Below are 17591 nucleotides of genomic sequence, written 5' to 3' on the forward strand. Positions count from 1 at the left end.
AAAGACAAATACAAAGAGATAAGAAGAATTTTGCCCCAAATATAGTCTCAATACAATAAGGCTTCTACTCTAACAAAGTGTGACCAGAATTTATTTTGCCTTGCCAATCTGAAAGAGGGCAGCTCAGACAGTATCTCTGATGTCATGTGCTAATGAAAGGGAATGTTTTCACTGACTGCTCAGAAACCCAATCTGTTGGTTCACCCAATACCCATAAATAAAATATTCTATTATGTATTATGTTTCCTAATTGAACATAACTTGCTTAACTGCTCACACACTGAAGTAGTACCAGCAAAGCAATTTACCAGCAAAAATGCAAACAAAGGTGAGAAACAATGCTTCACTGCAGGTCTGCATGGTTTCTGTTGCTTTGCCAATTTCTTTTCCGAAATGTATTTAAAAGATGACCTCAACCTACGCTCCCTGCCAGCAAGGATAAGAAACAAAATACAGTGAGATTTTCAAACTTCACAGACCTCACAGTCTATTCAAAGATTCCTCATCCATTTCTGATCCGATATTCATTAGGACAGACAGAGAACAGAGCATTCATTAGTTTTCAATGAGGCTTATGAGTGCAACTGGAATGTTCCAGGACACATTTGGCTTTAAACTGCTTTACCACAGTACCCTTCTAAATGAAAGCTGCTAAGCTGTCATAAATTACATTAAAATTCTTATGAAAATGATGTGGTTCTCATGCCTTAAGATTTACATCAGTCTTTGACCTAACATGGAACACAGAGATAACTGCAGAATTTGCAACACGATCCATAATATTTGTACTTGCTTAATTAAGGAGACCTAAGAGTAACTTGGCACGTGTAGTGAAGGCTTCCTTGGCCTTTGTTCTCTTACAGTGTCACAAGGCCAGATGCAATTATAAACTGTCATCACAAACAAAGCAGAAGAGTCATTCCCCACAACCAAGTACCAGGCTCTGGAAAAACTGGATCATATTTTCAGAACTGCTGTTTATTAAGGCAACACTTTAAATGACCATGGATTTTTGCTGATGGGGAAAAGCTAAAAGAACCATGTGTCATTTCAAAGCTGAACCATTAGGGGAAAGTTGTTCACTGTAACTCAAGTCAGGTTGGATTCGTTCCTGAGAGGATGAGTGGAGATAAGTACAAAGCCACTTGCTGACAAAGACAGCTCCAGTCACACACAAGTTCCCGTAATCCTCATTCTCTCCTGAGCCTCAAGTGTTCTTTCCCATGGCTGATTCACCCAGCCCTTCTAACCCATCACACCGCTGCTGTGTTGGGCTCCCAGTGGAAGGACATGGGCAGCAAAATCCCCTGCAAATGCTTTCTCCCTGAGCCCCTCAGCCCTCTCCTTGAAATCCCTGCCTTTATGAAAGACTATTCACATCATGGATGATGGGGTGCAGTTAGCAAAATAGTTTGATATTAGCATAAATCTAACTGCCAATATTAACTATTTACAACCAATTATCAAATAGTGAACACCAAACACCTGCATGCTAGCAGCCCTATTTGTTAACAGGTCATACCTGGAAAATATTCATTCAGCACTGATTGGGATGCCCTGGAAATCTTTATGATGACATACAGGTCAGAGGAACGTTCATAGCTGGACTTGTGTTCAGTAGAAACAGTAGACCCTTGGCTGGCCAGAACACAGTTTGCAATCATGCAGAATTGCCAGCCTCCCATCTTGAAAAATCATGAGTCAAATCCCTAGATTAGGGAAATTCAGCTAAAATAATATTCCACTAGTAACAGCACCTCAAAGCCAGCAATATTCTAAATGACACAATAAACAACTGTCCATGACAATGGCCATATTTACACCAAAATTTCAGATTAAGGCAGTTGTGCCAGGTGCTCAAACCCCCATTACAAGCAAACGCTGAATTTTGTACAGTTTCCCTGACATCCTTTATTGAAGTTCATATCTCTTGCTGAATCTGCCTAATTTATCTTTTATCCTGTGGGGGTAAGGTGATATCTGCTGGTGGCAAAGCCCAAAGCTGGTTCTGAACCCAGCAAGGCACAATGATGTTACTGAGAGCTCTGCACATTGTGCAGAGAGCAGGGAGGGAGCCCCAAGTACAGACCCACACTCTGCGTAGCCTCAGCAGGAGGGGGACAAAGTGCTCAGCTGCACTGCCCTGTGCAGGGTCTGCCTCAAAATCCATAATCAAAATATTTGCTGCAAGGCACTGTGTGGGAGCATATTCACATATGACTTAAGGATATCATTATATCTGTGCCATAAAAATAGGCTAAAAAATAGAAAAAAATGCTTAGACAGGAAAATAATGTTTAGTAATTTCTTTCTCTTTTTCTTTTTTTTTAATTTAAAATATAAATTTTAAATTTATATTTTAAATATATACCAAAGTGAGATACCTTGTCTTCAAGATTGTCAGGTTTTGTTTTTTCCTCTTCTACGGCATAAATAAACGCTTTTGTAAATGCAAATGAGGAGAAAATGTGGCCTCTTGCAGCAATAGTAACTATCTGCCTGTTGCTACCTTAAAATCACAGCAATCACATCTGGTAACTGCCCTTTTCTCATGTTTCCACTAGTTTTCAGACTTCCTCTTGTGGTAGCTTGAGACTGCGCATCTGGATGTTTTAAACATACAAAGGAACTGCTGGAGCAAGCAAAAGGGAAAGCGGTGCTGGGAGTAAAGATGTGCAGATAAGCAACTGGTGCACTTTGCAGCTAAAGTAACGGAGAGGCAGCGGGGAAAAGCTTTTTGCAAAGAGGAGAGCACAAGTTTAGGCAGAATGAAGACTCACATTGGCCATGGCTTCGTTTTTAAAGTACTATTCATCCAAGTTTATCTTTTTAACAAAACTTTAGCCGCACCATCACCAATCATAAAGTTTCCTGGAGACAGCACTCCCAAAACAGACAAAGAGCTAGCAGTGGTAAGTGTTGGTTTCATCTTTGCTTTGGATCTATATTGTTGTTTCATAAGCAGATGTTTCTTTCTTGATTCAGCTGAGGCTAAGGAATGACTGTAGCATTCTTTCCCTGGAGTCTCTGGAAGTGCTAGCTAGCTAGCAAACGTATCAGCTTTCAAAAGTTAAAACTGGAGCCAAGTAATGTTTCCTCTCTTAAAATTTTTAAAGCCAGCAAAGAAAGTCGGTTTTTTGTTGTTTTTCTTTTTTTCCCTTAAGTCTCAAGATACAAAATATCCTCATGAAATCATCATGACTATAATAAAAAATTGCAATGGTAAGAGGGGAGAAGGGCAAATAAGAGACATCTAATTTTTTTACTTAAATCCAGTAGAAGTGAGGGCAGTTGAGACTCCCTCAATGTATGTATCATAGCTTTCAAGAGTGTGTTTTCCAGATTGTTTACTGTGCATTGCATAAACAGTACTTTAAGGGACACTACAACTGAAAGCTGGCTCAAATTTCAGATGCCATTGTGACTAGTTTTGACTTTGGAAAACAATCTCACCGAGGTTTAAAGAATTTTTTCCCAAATCTGATCTGGAACAAAAAAAAAAAAAAAGGAGTTTGTGTTTCTGTATATTAGCAAATTATAGCTCTAACTCTACAGCATTTTATTCTAACTTTTTTTTAACCCTGTGGACATTCATAAAAGTGACATTATGGGGAAGTCCATTTCTAGGGAGATTGAGATGGATTGTCCTTATTTTAGCATGCAAATTATAGACTAATTATTTCTCTTCTTCAGCAGCAAATCCATTTTAAGGAGGATTGAGAGAAATTATTCTTATTTTAGGACATAGAGACTTGAAAGTTGGTCACTTTTCTTTAGGAGTTTGTGTGCATCTTGGGAAAGTTTGCCAGGTTAAAGGAGGTCTGGGGGAGAGTACAGAGAGAATTTCCAGTTGGGAGCTGTGTCGGAAAGTTTAGGAAAAACAGACAAACTGACCCAAATAGGGCATTCCTCAGCCGTTAACAAAACAAATTCACCCAAGGTTTGGCCTTAGCAGCACAGTAGCCAAGAGCTGGGGGCAGGGGCAGTGCATTTGGGAGAGGAGAGTGGGGTCCCACGTGTCTAACAGCAATTTATCCACTCTAAGAGAATCTATTTTCTTAGACACAGCCAGAATTTTATTCAATAACTGCAATCTATATCTCCCCTCAACTCTATTTCTTTCAAACAACCTATTTATTATGTGTACTCAGAGGAAAATTGCAAGCTGGTTTAACACTGCAGTCCTTCTTTGTCTTTCTTGGGGTATTCTTGGGCAATGCTAACTGGCTGCCTTTCCTCACGCCCTCCATCAGAGCAGCCCCAACACTCAGCATCAGAACACAAATTGCTATGTTGCAGCTGGACCCTGTTTCATTAATGGGCTGGATCAAAATTCCAAATCACCACAACTCCCTGCTGACTCTGGGGAAACTGCCTAGGCCAAGATGTGGTTTTCATAGACATTACATTTTCTTCAAGATTCTCTCATAGAACAGCTGATCATGGTCATTTCTCATCTTCAGTAAAATCTCCATTTTAGGAAAAAACTGAAAGGGGTTAGCTTTTTATTTAGAACCCTAGCAAGTAAAATTCTTCATCATGCCTCAGTTTATAGTTTCAATTGTATAGCTTGCTCCCAAACCTAAAATGGCAAGAGCAGCAGCCTGGTTCTTCAGTAAATGTCAGTTCTTACGTGCAGTCTGTATTACACCATGGTATGTCACTGAGGGATGCAAGCAAAGGTGTAAGAAAACCCATCAAATTACATGAAATGAAAACTAAGAACCAAACTGGCTTTTTTTGATTATGTTCTCAATGCATTTCACATAATTTCCACCAGGCCCCATTAACTATGTGTGGAGAGCAGCTCAGTGGAAGCAAAGATGAAGTCACTGTGTGTCCTTCATTTGCCAGTGCCACAGTCCCCACTGGAGAAATACCACATCAGAGATTACAAAAATCACAAAAAGTAGCCATAGTCTGTGCTCAATCATGATGGATGGAGGACCTTCTGAAGGAAATGGTGTAACATCTTGATGAAATCCTTTTCTGAGTAATCCCTGAACCATTTCCTATACTGGGCAGATGAGGTTAGCCTGGACTTTGTGAGGAAGGTGGTGAAAGCTAGGCTTGACCAATTGCAGTTATCAAATATCCTCTGCGTTATTTTGCTGGTGTTGTGGTTTTATGCCCAGTCTCCTGGGTAAACTTAAGCAATTAATTATACACATGAAAAAAGGTTTCTCTTGGGAATACTTGGTGGCGCAAGAACTTAAATGTGCGGTCATTTTGTCAGGCTTCTTGTAATCCTCAATTTGAAATAGTTCTCCCTGATATTCATCGTCTATTTTTTGGTAAATATACCTTACCTTATTCAGCTGTTTTCCTCCCTTGGACTTGTAGTTAATATCTGGGATACCATACCTGAAGGATGTTTCTTCCTCAGCTGCAGACTGTTTTTACTGGAAAGATCAGTACCTTGCAGCCATCCTGTCTCACAGCACCATTGGCAAGGGCACCTCTCAGCTCTGTGCAGTGCCAAGGGCCCCTTTGGGTGCAGTTTGGGAATACCTGCTATTTCACATGGCTTCTCTTTCACAGAAGGGCATAAAACAGCGTAAACCCATCCTTAAGAGAAGGGGAGGAGACTTTAGTGGGTATTATTTGAGATTAAAACAATGGGATTTGTACCATCTCTTGGGTCCCTTATGACCACTCTTTTTTAATGAGAAAGAACTCTGTGAACTGTCACCACAGCTGTATCAGAAGCATCAGTCTGGCCATAATGTGCTGGAGCATTCAGTGGAGTTATAAGTATGCAAATATGGATTGGCTGCAGTGTCCAAGCAACTGAGATGTTACCAAATACTTTCTTCCTCATGTCTTTGCAATGTTTGACTCAAAAGCAAACACATCCAACATTCAAACAACTCTGTCGGTTTGAGTAAAGAATGGGGTTTTTCTTTGCAATCAATGTGGTCTCATTTGTGGGGCTGCTTTGATTTCTCAATAATGCATATCCTTCCAACAAAACATTGCACAAAATCTAAAACTGTAAGCAGATTTATACATAATAAAGAAAGAAAAAAAAAGTAAACCCATTTTTACTTTGTAGTTCTACATTAAAGCTCTATGCTCTGATAACTGAAAGTGATTTATTAAGTAAAGGTGATCGCTAATAATGGAATGATTGTTTAATTAGCAACATTGTGTGATCAAGGATGCTTTGTGTCAATTAAGAAGATTCTGCTGTAATTGTAATTTTTAAAAGAAAACTTGCAAATTACAGAGGAAAGCTAACATGGAATTATAGTATTTATTTATTTATAATTATTAACTATTTATTTTATGAATTTTAAAGTCTTTTTTATGTGCTTTTTTTTTTCCCAAGCAATACCTGAATAAATACTATGGCTGCCCAAAAGACAATTGCAATTTATTTGTCCTGAAAGATACTCTGAAGAAAATGCAGAAATTTTTTGGGCTGCCTGAAACAGGAGATCTGGACCAAAATACTATTGAGACAATGAAGAAACCCCGCTGTGGTAACCCTGACGTAGCCAATTACAACTTCTTTGCAAGAAAACCAAAATGGGAAAAGAATCATATAACATACAGGTACAGACTGGTAATGGCAGGTTCTGTTCACATATACCCATAGTTCTTCCAAGAACTAAAGAAGGCACTTAGAAATGCAGCAGGTGTTTACAGGAGTAGACAAGATCCCTTGAATTAGAACCCCCTGGTGTTTGGATAACTACCAAATGCTCTAACAAATACCTCTGTCATTTCAAATTGTAATATATCAGGAGGAATCATATCAACATCAGCTTTCTGATCCTGCTTGAAACTGAAGAGATTTTGGGTTTACTCTTTGCTCTGCAGCAAGCATCCCAAGGGAGCTGGAGCAGGAGTACCTCACCTGCCCATCTGCTCCAGGAGGACCAAAGTACTTATTGATTGCAGCAGCCAAACTCCTCTTCATTTTGCAGTCCTGAAAAGGAGATGATTAAACACATTTTAAAATCAAACAATTGTATTTTAGATACATACAAACATGAGTTACAACAAACCTATTGCAATAAGTTTGGCATGCCCTAATTTCATCTTCTTCTGAAGAGTTAGGCACCAATACAGCTCTCATTGAGGTAAAAAACTCATTGCCTTAGGTGGTCCATGAACAAACATTTACCACCAATGAGAAAAAACAGCAGATCTGTTGTAGCTGCATGACATAATCTGTTCCCTCAAAAGTTTGGACTCAAAGCATCTTTTGGGCTGCAACTAACCTAATAGCAGCTGAAAAAGCTGTGGCAGCTCACAGCCCCTACTTGCTGATGTGTCTTCTCTGAATCTTCCTCATCCTCCTTGGGTAAAAAGTAGTTTGTCTCACTATGCACAGCCCTGGCTGCAAAGAATTGGATACTTGTCTTTACATGGAACATAGCAGGTTATACTAAGAAGTCTGATTAAAGCATTTGAAGAAGAAAGCAGCACTTTTTTTTCAGTTTGTCCCTTTCTCAGGTCAGGCCTACAGCTTTATCTTACATGCTTTTTCATCCTATTTCCCCATGTATCTTATTTCCAATGTATCCCACACACAGTTAAAGGATTAGCATTCCACAGGGGTTAAACAATATATGGATAGCAACACAGGTGAGGGAGCAAGGCTGCTTTTCTTTCTTATTAAAGAGCAAAACAATGCACACTTGAATCTTTCAGAATGTTACTGAGCTCCTTTTCTGGTCTCAGTGCTGATGCAAAACCCAGAATGTTTTGTGCAAGGCCCACTGCCATCCAGGCTTTGCAGCCTCTGGATTTATCATTTTCTTCTTGCTGCTGAGTCAATTCCAAAAGAAAATAAACAGTAAGTGCCACATGTAAACTCATCTCTGATCCAAAGGGAGGTGTTTGGGTCTCATGGGCAGCAGTGTTACCTCTTAGCTGGTTTCGCTGCTGAGCCTACTCAGTATGTTGAGCAGTAAACATTTAATACAGGGAGGGTGTTTGTGTGTGACTTACCTGTTGCTTTTACCTCTAAGGATTATAGGCTATACCCCGGATTTGGATCCTGAGACAGTAGATGATGCCTTTGCTCGAGCCTTTCAAGTCTGGAGTGATGTCACACCACTGAGATTTAACCGAATTAATGACGGAGAAGCAGACATTATGATTAATTTTGGTCGATGGGGTATATTTTTCTATTTTTACTTAAGCTTTTGGTTTTGTTCCTGTCATTACTCTTCAATTTAGAATGATCCACCCTCAATAAGTAGAACCCATGAGCCTTTCTGGCAAACCTTGTCCTAGCTCACACTTGGCTCATACAAGCTAAGATTTAATTTCACTAAGACATTTTCTCATATATGAGAGAGAGAGAGAAGTATTTATGCAATATCCTTACTCTATATTTATCTTTCCAAAAGAGAATTGCTAGGGGCAACATTTTATTTTTAAATTTACAAATCAGAAATAGGACTCAGACATATTGGTACAGATCTTCAGATGGTGTGAGCTGGCTTCCTGCCACAGGAGAGAATGGAATGCCATCATACCATTTATTTATAGCTCTGTATGCAGTCTTCCAGTGACAGTGGTGAGAGTTCTAACATATTAGAGCTTAAAAATGGATTTGTGACTTCCAATTTTGACTCCATAGCTGGTTTCTGTTCTTTTAGCATGGCAGAAGGCAAGCTTTCAATGCATTCTTTGATCTTGGAGAATTTAAAAATATGGATCATAAGCTGAACTATGGGTTGAGTACAGCTTATAATGAGTGACTTGATTCATTTTCATTTTGCATGTCTTCTCAATTGATTTTGGTTTCCCCTGAAAGAATGTTTATGGCTTTTCAGTGTAAATATGGAGTATTTAACTGCTTCTGGATAGTCATAGAATTTTTAATACTAATGAAGATACTTGTGCAGCCAATTACTTGGGAGGTTGACTTTGGAAGTTGTGAACATTTCAAAGAATAACTGAGCTCTTTGTAAAAACTTTCATTTCAAGCTGGTTTTCTTTGCTTTAACTACTGATGAGTTGACCTCAAAAGCTGCAGAGATTCTGTACACTCAGGACTTCAGATCCTCATCCAGACTGGCTTGGTTTGCAAAAAAAAAAAAAAAAAAAAAAAGTCTACAAAAGCAGAAGTGTTTCTGCTGGTTTTAGTACTTGGCTATAGCCAGCTAAAAAACTGTGGGCAAAGAGCTTCTCCTTCCATATTCAGTCATTGCTATCACTTTACTGCAGGTCAGATTCACAGGGGCTGACACATCCACAAGGTTTCTTCATTTTTAATCTTTCTCTTAAGGGTCTACTTTGAAATAAATGGGATTGCAGCACCTAACATAGGCCAAAATCTAGTCTTTCAAAACTGACACACTAGTCTCCTGAAGGGAATTAACTGAACCAGTATTAGGAGTGACACAAGCCTGAAGTCAGTGTAACAGAGGAGAGAATCAGGCCTGTGTATTTAGGGCTTCTGTTAAATGCCAGGACATCAGACCAAAAGACCAGGAATGATGCAACTGGAGATGCTGGCAGCCAGCTTTGATGCACAGGTCAGTGTGGTGGGAGAGCTATGAATACCAGGGCTATGCCCGTGCCAGCCTGCCTTACCCACAAGTGGTGTACTTCCAAGAAAAGCCTACAGTGGAATAACAGCAGAGCTGCTTAACCTGCTGCTGCCCTGTGAGCTGCCTGAGTGCTTGAAGTGAAGGAGGAATAGGCTCCTTCAGGGCTCAGAGCAGCAAGAGCAAGCTGCCTTTGCAGAGCTCACTGCTGAGCCAGCCTTCCTGCTGGGGTAGGGAGTATCCTGCACAAAGGAAAGAGCACAGCAGTCTCAGGTACAGCAGAAAAGAGCAGCCTGCAAAGTGAAATCAGCTTTTACTTTCCAATCTGTGTTGGAGAGTGGTAGGAGCTACCTGAAAATATCCCTCATCTACAATATTTAAGTTTCAGCTCCCTATCAGCCTCCATCAAGAAACAGCACTGTGTATTCAGTCATAAATCTCAGGTGCAATACTTCACTTTTCTTCACAATTTTTTTATTTCTTTCCACCACACTTAGGAGATATAAAATATCATGTTGTGACAATTGCAGTACTGACACTTCATGCTCTTTTTAAGAACTGGCTGCTTCTCTTCTGGATCAGTCTTGCTAGTGCAACCCAAACCAGTAAATTCCCTCACTGAAGTATTCTGCTGCTGTCTTGGATGGGAAAGTACACATGATAATCATAATTTATGTGTAGACTGTGCCTGAGGTCATTAGAAACTGCTAATTTTTGTCTGCTCTCCCCTGCAGAACATGGTGATGGCTACCCCTTTGATGGCAAAGATGGTCTCCTGGCCCATGCCTTTGCACCAGGACCAGGAATTGGAGGAGACTCCCATTTTGATGATGATGAACTGTGGACTCTTGGGGAGGGACAAGGTACCAGACTTTTTCATGTTTCAGAAAATATGGCCTGCTGGCTGCTCTATTTTAATGCTACATTAAATGCTTTCATTGACTGTCAGTAAATATTAGGAGTTGAAAATTCATTTATACAATTTTAAATCTCTCCCATTAAAAAAATGCTATGCATAAGTGACTTATCTATGCATTAGTATATATTCCAGCACCAGTACACCAGCCTGTATTCATAAGACTCCATGTGACAAACTGAAATAAACCCCAAGATCTGGGTGTGTCTGTGTTTCCACCCTGTCCCCCCTGCTACAGCAAATGTCATGCAAGGCGCATTGGAAATACCAAAGTGGTTTATGAGGCACAAGGCATGTTCAGCTCATGTTCAGCTGCTGCCTGGAACCTTTGAAAATATACTGAACATTTTAGACCATATTCCTTAAGAAACTAAATTACTAAATGTATTAACAGCACGTTTTTTAACTTTGCCTTGCCATAGTAACAATATATATATTTTTCTGGGCTGATTCTAACACTCCACCATGAGTAATATCCATGTAATTACTTTTAAATTACCAGTTTATATTTCAGCCAATAGAGAGACCAGCAGCATATTGAATTTCAAAGTGGAAATTCAGACTGCATTTCTATATCAGTATCTTCCAGGAAAAGATGTCCAGAAACTCTATTTTTTGTATCAATGAGTGGCTAATTTCACCACTGCATTTGTTCTCCTTATAGTGGTCAGAGTGAAGTATGGAAATGCAGATGGTGAATATTGCAAATTTCCTTTCTGGTTCAATGGCAAGGAATACAACAGCTGCACAGATGCAGGACGCAGCGATGGATTCCTCTGGTGTTCCACAACCAAAGACTTCGATGCAGATGGGAAATATGGTTTTTGTCCCCATGAGTGTGAGTACACCAATGTTTCTACTGTTTTTTTTCTGGCAGACTGTTCCCTTCTTCTTTGCTCATCCACTTCTTCTTGTGCTTTTCCCACTTCCTTCCCTCTCAGACAAAGGAATGAATGTCTTTCAGAAATCATAACTTACCAGTACCTGTACAAAATTATTAGAAATCCATGAAAACTAAGACTGTACTTCGTTTCTGCCTGCTTGTAATATGAACAGAACTCTCTTTCACAAGAATTTTATTTCATATCTGGAAACATTAATTTGCAGATTAGAGAAAGTGTATAATGTCTTCATGTAGTCATAACTTTTTAAAATTAAACATAAGATTGTCATTATTATCTTTCAAATGTATTTATGGCAATAAGTTTCCTGTTAAAACAACAGAAACACATATTTCTGTGCTTGAAAATCTTAATGAGCCTTTACAGTTTGAAGATATAACATTTCAGACAATTTATTGGTATGAGTGTTAATTTCATCTCCTGTACATCACACAGCAGGAAACCTTTAGAGAAGCAATTAAATATAATTGGTTGTAGCCTGCTGAGATAATTTATCAGCAATGAGAAGAGTAGAAAAGGTAAGGTGCTTTCAGCCACTCGTTCCACCTCCTGTTTGCTAGTTCCTGGCACATATATTAACAGCCATTCCCAGTACTGCAGTTTCCCACATTGCTTTATTCCCTTTGTACATAACCAGCTATTAGCTTTGGGGAGCCTTTCATCACTCTTTACTTTTCATATCAAGCCCTAGGTCACTAAAACTCCTGCCTATCACTCCTGGGTCACAGCAAATAAGAAGAGAGTTTTAAAGAGAACAAACCAGAAAGCAATGGTGGTTTTTTTCAGATTCATGCTAATCCTGCTCGAAACAATTGTATTAAACTTACTTACAATATTATGGCTATTATGCAGTCAGTACCAGGAAAGAGAACGCAGATTGTTGGAAGAAAATTAGTGATGCCTTAAGCTAACAACACATGTTCAGGGGTTTGCCAGCCCAAGAGTGCACAAGTAGAGCCCAGCATGTCCCAGCACACAGGTACTGTCACACATATACAGGTATTAATATGTACATGTCTGAAAAGAAAGGTATTTTTCAAAAGTTTTCAGATATGTGTACATAGAAAATGTTCAAAACAGGATTCTCTGAAATCCTGTTGTAGCCAAACACTAAATGGATTCCTGCTTAACAAATTGTTGGGCTTTTTCAAGCATGACCATACAGTTTCAAATACAAGGTTACATATTTTCTGCATCAGGATGGTGATGTTTTCCAAAGACAATCTCTTGTAGAACATATCAGTCTTCTAGCTCTAATGTGGTAAGAAGTTATTCTTTAATTTCCAAATCCCTAATCACCTGTTAAAGATCACATTTAGAGCTAAGTGACAGCTATTTATACAGCTATAGAGGATGGACAAGCAGGAATATGAACTTTACACAGACTAAAATTATTTTTTTTTAAAGTTATTGTTAGTGGTATGGCTTTCAGAATATTGACTTCAGCATGCTATAAGTGCGCACATGCACATAACTGCACAATCTTTTTTTGTTGTTGTTGTGAAACTTTACCATCTCCTTTATTTCCCATCTTTCCCCAAATCTCCTCTTCCTTGGGTTAATTCTTTCAGCCAGAAAAGATAAAAATTTGGCTCATTTCTTTAAAATACTGCAAGTACTCAGATACAGTCAGAAGGAAACCCAGATTATAGGCAGCTGGAGAAATGGAGACCCACATACCCTGACTGATACACTTCTGTAACATCCTAACGTCACGCAAGGCTGGAAATGTAAGCAGTGAAGCACTTCCAGGGAGAGCTGGTTCTGAAAGTGAAGTTCCTGGAAATGCCAGTATCAAGGTTTCTGAAATGGAACAGAAGGGTTTCAGCCTTTTGTTTCTGATGTAATTGTTTTGCAAGATCCATGAACAGTTATGCACAGATGTTTCTAATTAAATGCAGAGTGGCATTGTTCACTCATTATTCCAAGGCACCATTTGCTAAACCCCAGCTAATACATTCAGATAGGGGAGGATTTACATCAGAGACTCTGTGCTGGGGGCAACATTCCTTCTTGTTGGCCTTTGTTTCTCACTGAAGTTAGTTTCCATTCTCATTATAGAGCTACAGTGCATATATGGAAATGTCTTTACTGCTATGGTGCTGCACCAGGCTTTTCTAAAGTTAATCCCAGATCTGTACCTCAAGTTTGTAAACCAATTGAATTATAGTTTTTCAAAGCAAAAGGTAAAGTAGAAAGTTATCTACCTACTACACAAACCTTACACAGATGTGCCAAACTTCTCCTTTGCCATAGGGGATCAAGGGATCTTGATTATCTCTTGTTTCCAAACTCCACTGACACAAGAGGCAGGTTAGGCTCCTAACTTTGGTCCTCCAAGACCTAACAATGTGCTCTCTGCCTGTTCCTCCCCCACACTCACCACAGTTCCTGCAGGCTGCTGCCTGACCTCTCCTGAAGCTGCAGCCACCTCCACCCTGGATCTGTGCCACAGGGGTTTCAGCAGCCTCCCAGCCTGAGGTCTCCTGACATCACAACTGGCTGATATTTCTAGGAAGAGCTAAAAGTGAAGTTCACATATTACTAATATGCAGTCTGAATCTGCTCTCACTTCAGTCTATCTTCACCAGTTTTTAAATTGCTGAGCTTACCATGATGCAGAACAAGGCCCTTTAAAATCCCCTTACAAGTAAATTGTCCCTTTGTTTTGGGGAAACTGCCCTAGTCTCCAACTTTCATTTACATTAAAGCAATTTTATAGTAAGGTGGGGGGTGGATTTAAAACTTAATAAACCATTGTTGCTACCATCACATGATGTAGCCTCAAGCAAAATTAAAAACTGCATTCTGACTGTGACTCAGAAAGGCTGCATGCAGACTAAGAGACTGGCTTTCCATATGGTTTTTGCAACTTAGCCACATGTAAACCAATATAAAAAAAGCTATTAAAATGCAGAGTTTGCCAGACCTAGAGCTGGAAGCAGTTCATGGTAAGTGAGTCATCTAAACAATTCAGTTTGCTCTACAATTCTATCATTATTTTAAAAAAATTAAAGTCCTTCTCCAGTCACAATAGCCACAGTCCCAGCTAATGAACCTTTCCTATCTTAGTACAGCATCTGAGGCAAAACCCAACATTTGCAGCTTGCTCTTTTGGGGAGGCAGACAGGACCCCATCCATGCCCAGCATGAAGCAGTGTAGAATCACTGTTGTAGGCAGAGCAGAAGTTCAGTAAATGTGTGTGTGTGAGCCAGGCCTGCAAAGCTCCAAGTCCTCTCATTAGTGGCACTGGAACTTCTATAACTTACTGGTTCACATCCCTGATGCTGTGGCCAATTACTGGTTTAAGTGCAAAAGGCAAAATGGACCATCTGTGTCACAATACCCCATTGTCAGAACCCTTTCCCAATCACCCTTAAGCCAGAAGAGGTCTGGGGGGTTTATTTAGTGCCACTCTAAAGAAGCACACACACAAACAATGCCTCTTCCCACTGATTCATCCAGCTAAGCAAAGGCAAACCCCCTCAGACCCTACACAAACACTGAGGCTGTAAAAACAGCAAAGTTAGAACTAACCTGCCAAGCTTCCCACATGCACATTTGGGTTTTAGCTGCAGCTTTAAACTGGATGGTGGGGGGAGAAAGGTACCCTTGGACACCTTAAAAAGGCCAAATCATGCATGCTTTACACTGGGAATTCAAACATATAAGTCATTCTGCAGTGCTGTTCTTAAAATTCATGGGGAATTAGCATATGAATGCATGAAGGATTTTTTATCTCTGTTCAGGGCAAGGCCTAGAGCAGTTTGTTGCCTTCACAGTCTCCTCTCACCAGGACATGGCACAGCACATTGTTCTACCACAGGGGATTCCCACTGGTAGAGCAGCCAGGAGAAGACACAGTCTTCTGATTCACAAGATGTCTGATACTCCAAGCCACCTGCATTTTCAGAGAATTCAACTTGAACTCACATTTTTTAAATATCAGCATGTGAGATTGTATTTGTCTTCCTTTAGATATTCCAGAAAGTTTAGTAAAATCCTAAAACCAATCCCAGAACTCAAGTAATTTTAATCTCTCATTTATGAGAAAGATTTCTGGTTCTCAGGGTTGAGCCATGGGGCCTTGTTTGTGCATATAGACTGACAATAAACACTCTTCATCCCCTCCCCTGCCCCAGAAGACCAATACAAAACCTTCAGGAAGCAAAGGACAGGAGAAGCGTCCAGTGTTCCGCTTTCTTGGACCAATCATATTTGTCCTCTCCTGCTTCTCTATGGAGAGGCTGAGCAGAGATTCTCAGAAATGGGAAGCAAACATAGAAGAACCACCTAGGTGATTATTAAAATTTACTGTACACTAGCATTTTAAAGAAACTCTGCCCAAAGTCTGCCATTCTAGCTAACATCTCTGACAGAAGGTAAATGAATCAGCACAGAGCTAAGGAACGTGAGTGACTTGCTCAGAACTCTCTTTCTAAATGCTGTTTTAAGAAGGAATATCAAGTTTGTGTGATGAGTTTGTGCTGAGATCAATCAGCCATTCCCTTCTATGCACTTGTGAGACTGTAACAGCCCTGGTCTCTCTTGCCAAGGCATTTCAATGCTGGTGTGAAGCAGAGGTTCTGAGCGTGAGGTGCATCACACCTGATGGGTGCCCCTTGTCTGTCCAGACCTGGGCACATTCCCACAGGCACACTGGGATTCCTTGCTGGTACTGAGCTCTGTGGATTGACATTTTCCTCTCTCCTTCTCCCTACAGCACTTTTTACAATGGGTGGCAATGGTGATGGGCAGCCATGCAAATTTCCCTTCAAATTCCAAGGCCAGTCCTATGACCAGTGCACAACAGAAGGCAGGACAGATGGATATCGATGGTGTGGCACCACTGAAGACTATGACAGAGACAAGAAATACGGATTCTGTCCAGAGACTGGTACGAGGAATGCTGCTTGCATAACACAGTCTAATTGGTCATTGTTTTAACAAGTCTCCTTTGGCACACTTTCACCAGAGCACACAAAAGTTGATGAGTTAAACACAATTTCAACAGAGGTGGCCAAGGATGTAACTGGAACAGGAGCACTCTGTTGGTGTGTCACAGCACAGGTTTGTCAGGAATACAAATGGCAGTGAACCTACAAATGCATGGCTACCACTGTGGGATAATTACAAGCAGATCACAAGTTGTCAATGGCCCTGGAAGGGAAGTCTCATGAGACAGAAGAAAGTATGAATGATATTTTAACTTTATACTTACCATGTACACTTGTAAAAAGGAATCCTGTTTAGTACATTAAGCTTGTGTTAATAGATCTTTTCAGCAATTCAAAAAGCTAAGTTAAATGGTTTAGCCATGAAAAGAAATTTCAGCTTTCTTCATACTTTTTTTATACTTTCTAACGTGAGTTTTACTACATAAAGGAACAAAAATTAATTTATAGTGTTGAATAGATTGGCAGGTGTTCATTTTGTGACACTAGAGCCATAAGCATAGAAATTAAGTGAACCATGGCAGTTCTAAAATCTCTGGCTTTTAACAGAGCCAATGGGAAGCTACAATCAAACCTACATGCATCCTGCTTTTTGATTTTTTTTTGGGTCTCTTGAAAATGGCCTTATTGGTATTCGGCTTTCTGTTACTTTTGATAATCAGGTGTAACCCTTCCATTTTACTTTACAGATGTTAAAAAAAAATAAAAGAAAGGATCAAATTCATTATAACTTGTTACAAGGTTAGGAAGAGAAAATTCTAAAGGATCATTCAACAGAAAAAAGAACCAGTATATCTAGAATCAATGTATTCAAAGTCCTGGGTAACACAGACGCTATCACTAGAAGTAAGAAATACACTTAGTTTAAGCTTTTTCATTTCAGTATAAAAGTCTATTAATAAATAATAATGAAGGAGAAAGAAATAAATACTAATAAATAATTAGGGATACAACCAACTTTGCCTCTGTATTGCTGTCATGTATCTTCCCAGAATACAGACCATAACTGGAAAGGAACTGTAATTTCCAGGTAGCTGTGTAAATGAATTTAAATGAGTTTTATATTCTTTTCATATTCTGTTCATGATACCACTTTAAACTGTTATTTTAAATGCAGTTACATCCTCTTCCCTCTAGAAATACTTGTACCTGCACATACAAGTATTATTTCTTATAAATTACTGCTATATACTACACAGATGAGAAAACAGGAAAAATGTCAAGTTTTTGCAAACATAATGGTTAAAAAAATAGTTATCTCCATTTAATACATCGTTTTCTTTAGAAAATGTTTAAAATCACATG

The 17591-nt window shown here is 39.5% G+C and overlaps 1 protein-coding gene across 1 annotated transcript in view; it reads left to right on the forward strand.

Moving 5' to 3' along the window:
• The first annotated feature begins 2605 nt into the window (after positions 1-2605).
• MMP2 (matrix metallopeptidase 2) overlaps positions 2606-17591 on the forward strand; it is a 29217-nt gene continuing 14231 nt past the window's right edge. The window contains exons 1-6 of the mRNA XM_021555021.2: positions 2606-2912; positions 6332-6558; positions 7983-8131; positions 10247-10375; positions 11093-11266; positions 16055-16228. Coding sequence (XP_021410696.1) covers positions 2769-2912; positions 6332-6558; positions 7983-8131; positions 10247-10375; positions 11093-11266; positions 16055-16228 — 997 coding nt within the window. The 5' untranslated portion in view covers positions 2606-2768. The remainder of the gene's footprint in view (positions 2913-6331; positions 6559-7982; positions 8132-10246; positions 10376-11092; positions 11267-16054; positions 16229-17591) is intronic.

Source organism: Lonchura striata, chromosome 13, assembly GCF_046129695.1.
Source record: "Lonchura striata isolate bLonStr1 chromosome 13, bLonStr1.mat, whole genome shotgun sequence".
Classification (NCBI taxonomy): Eukaryota; Metazoa; Chordata; class Aves; order Passeriformes; family Estrildidae; genus Lonchura; species Lonchura striata.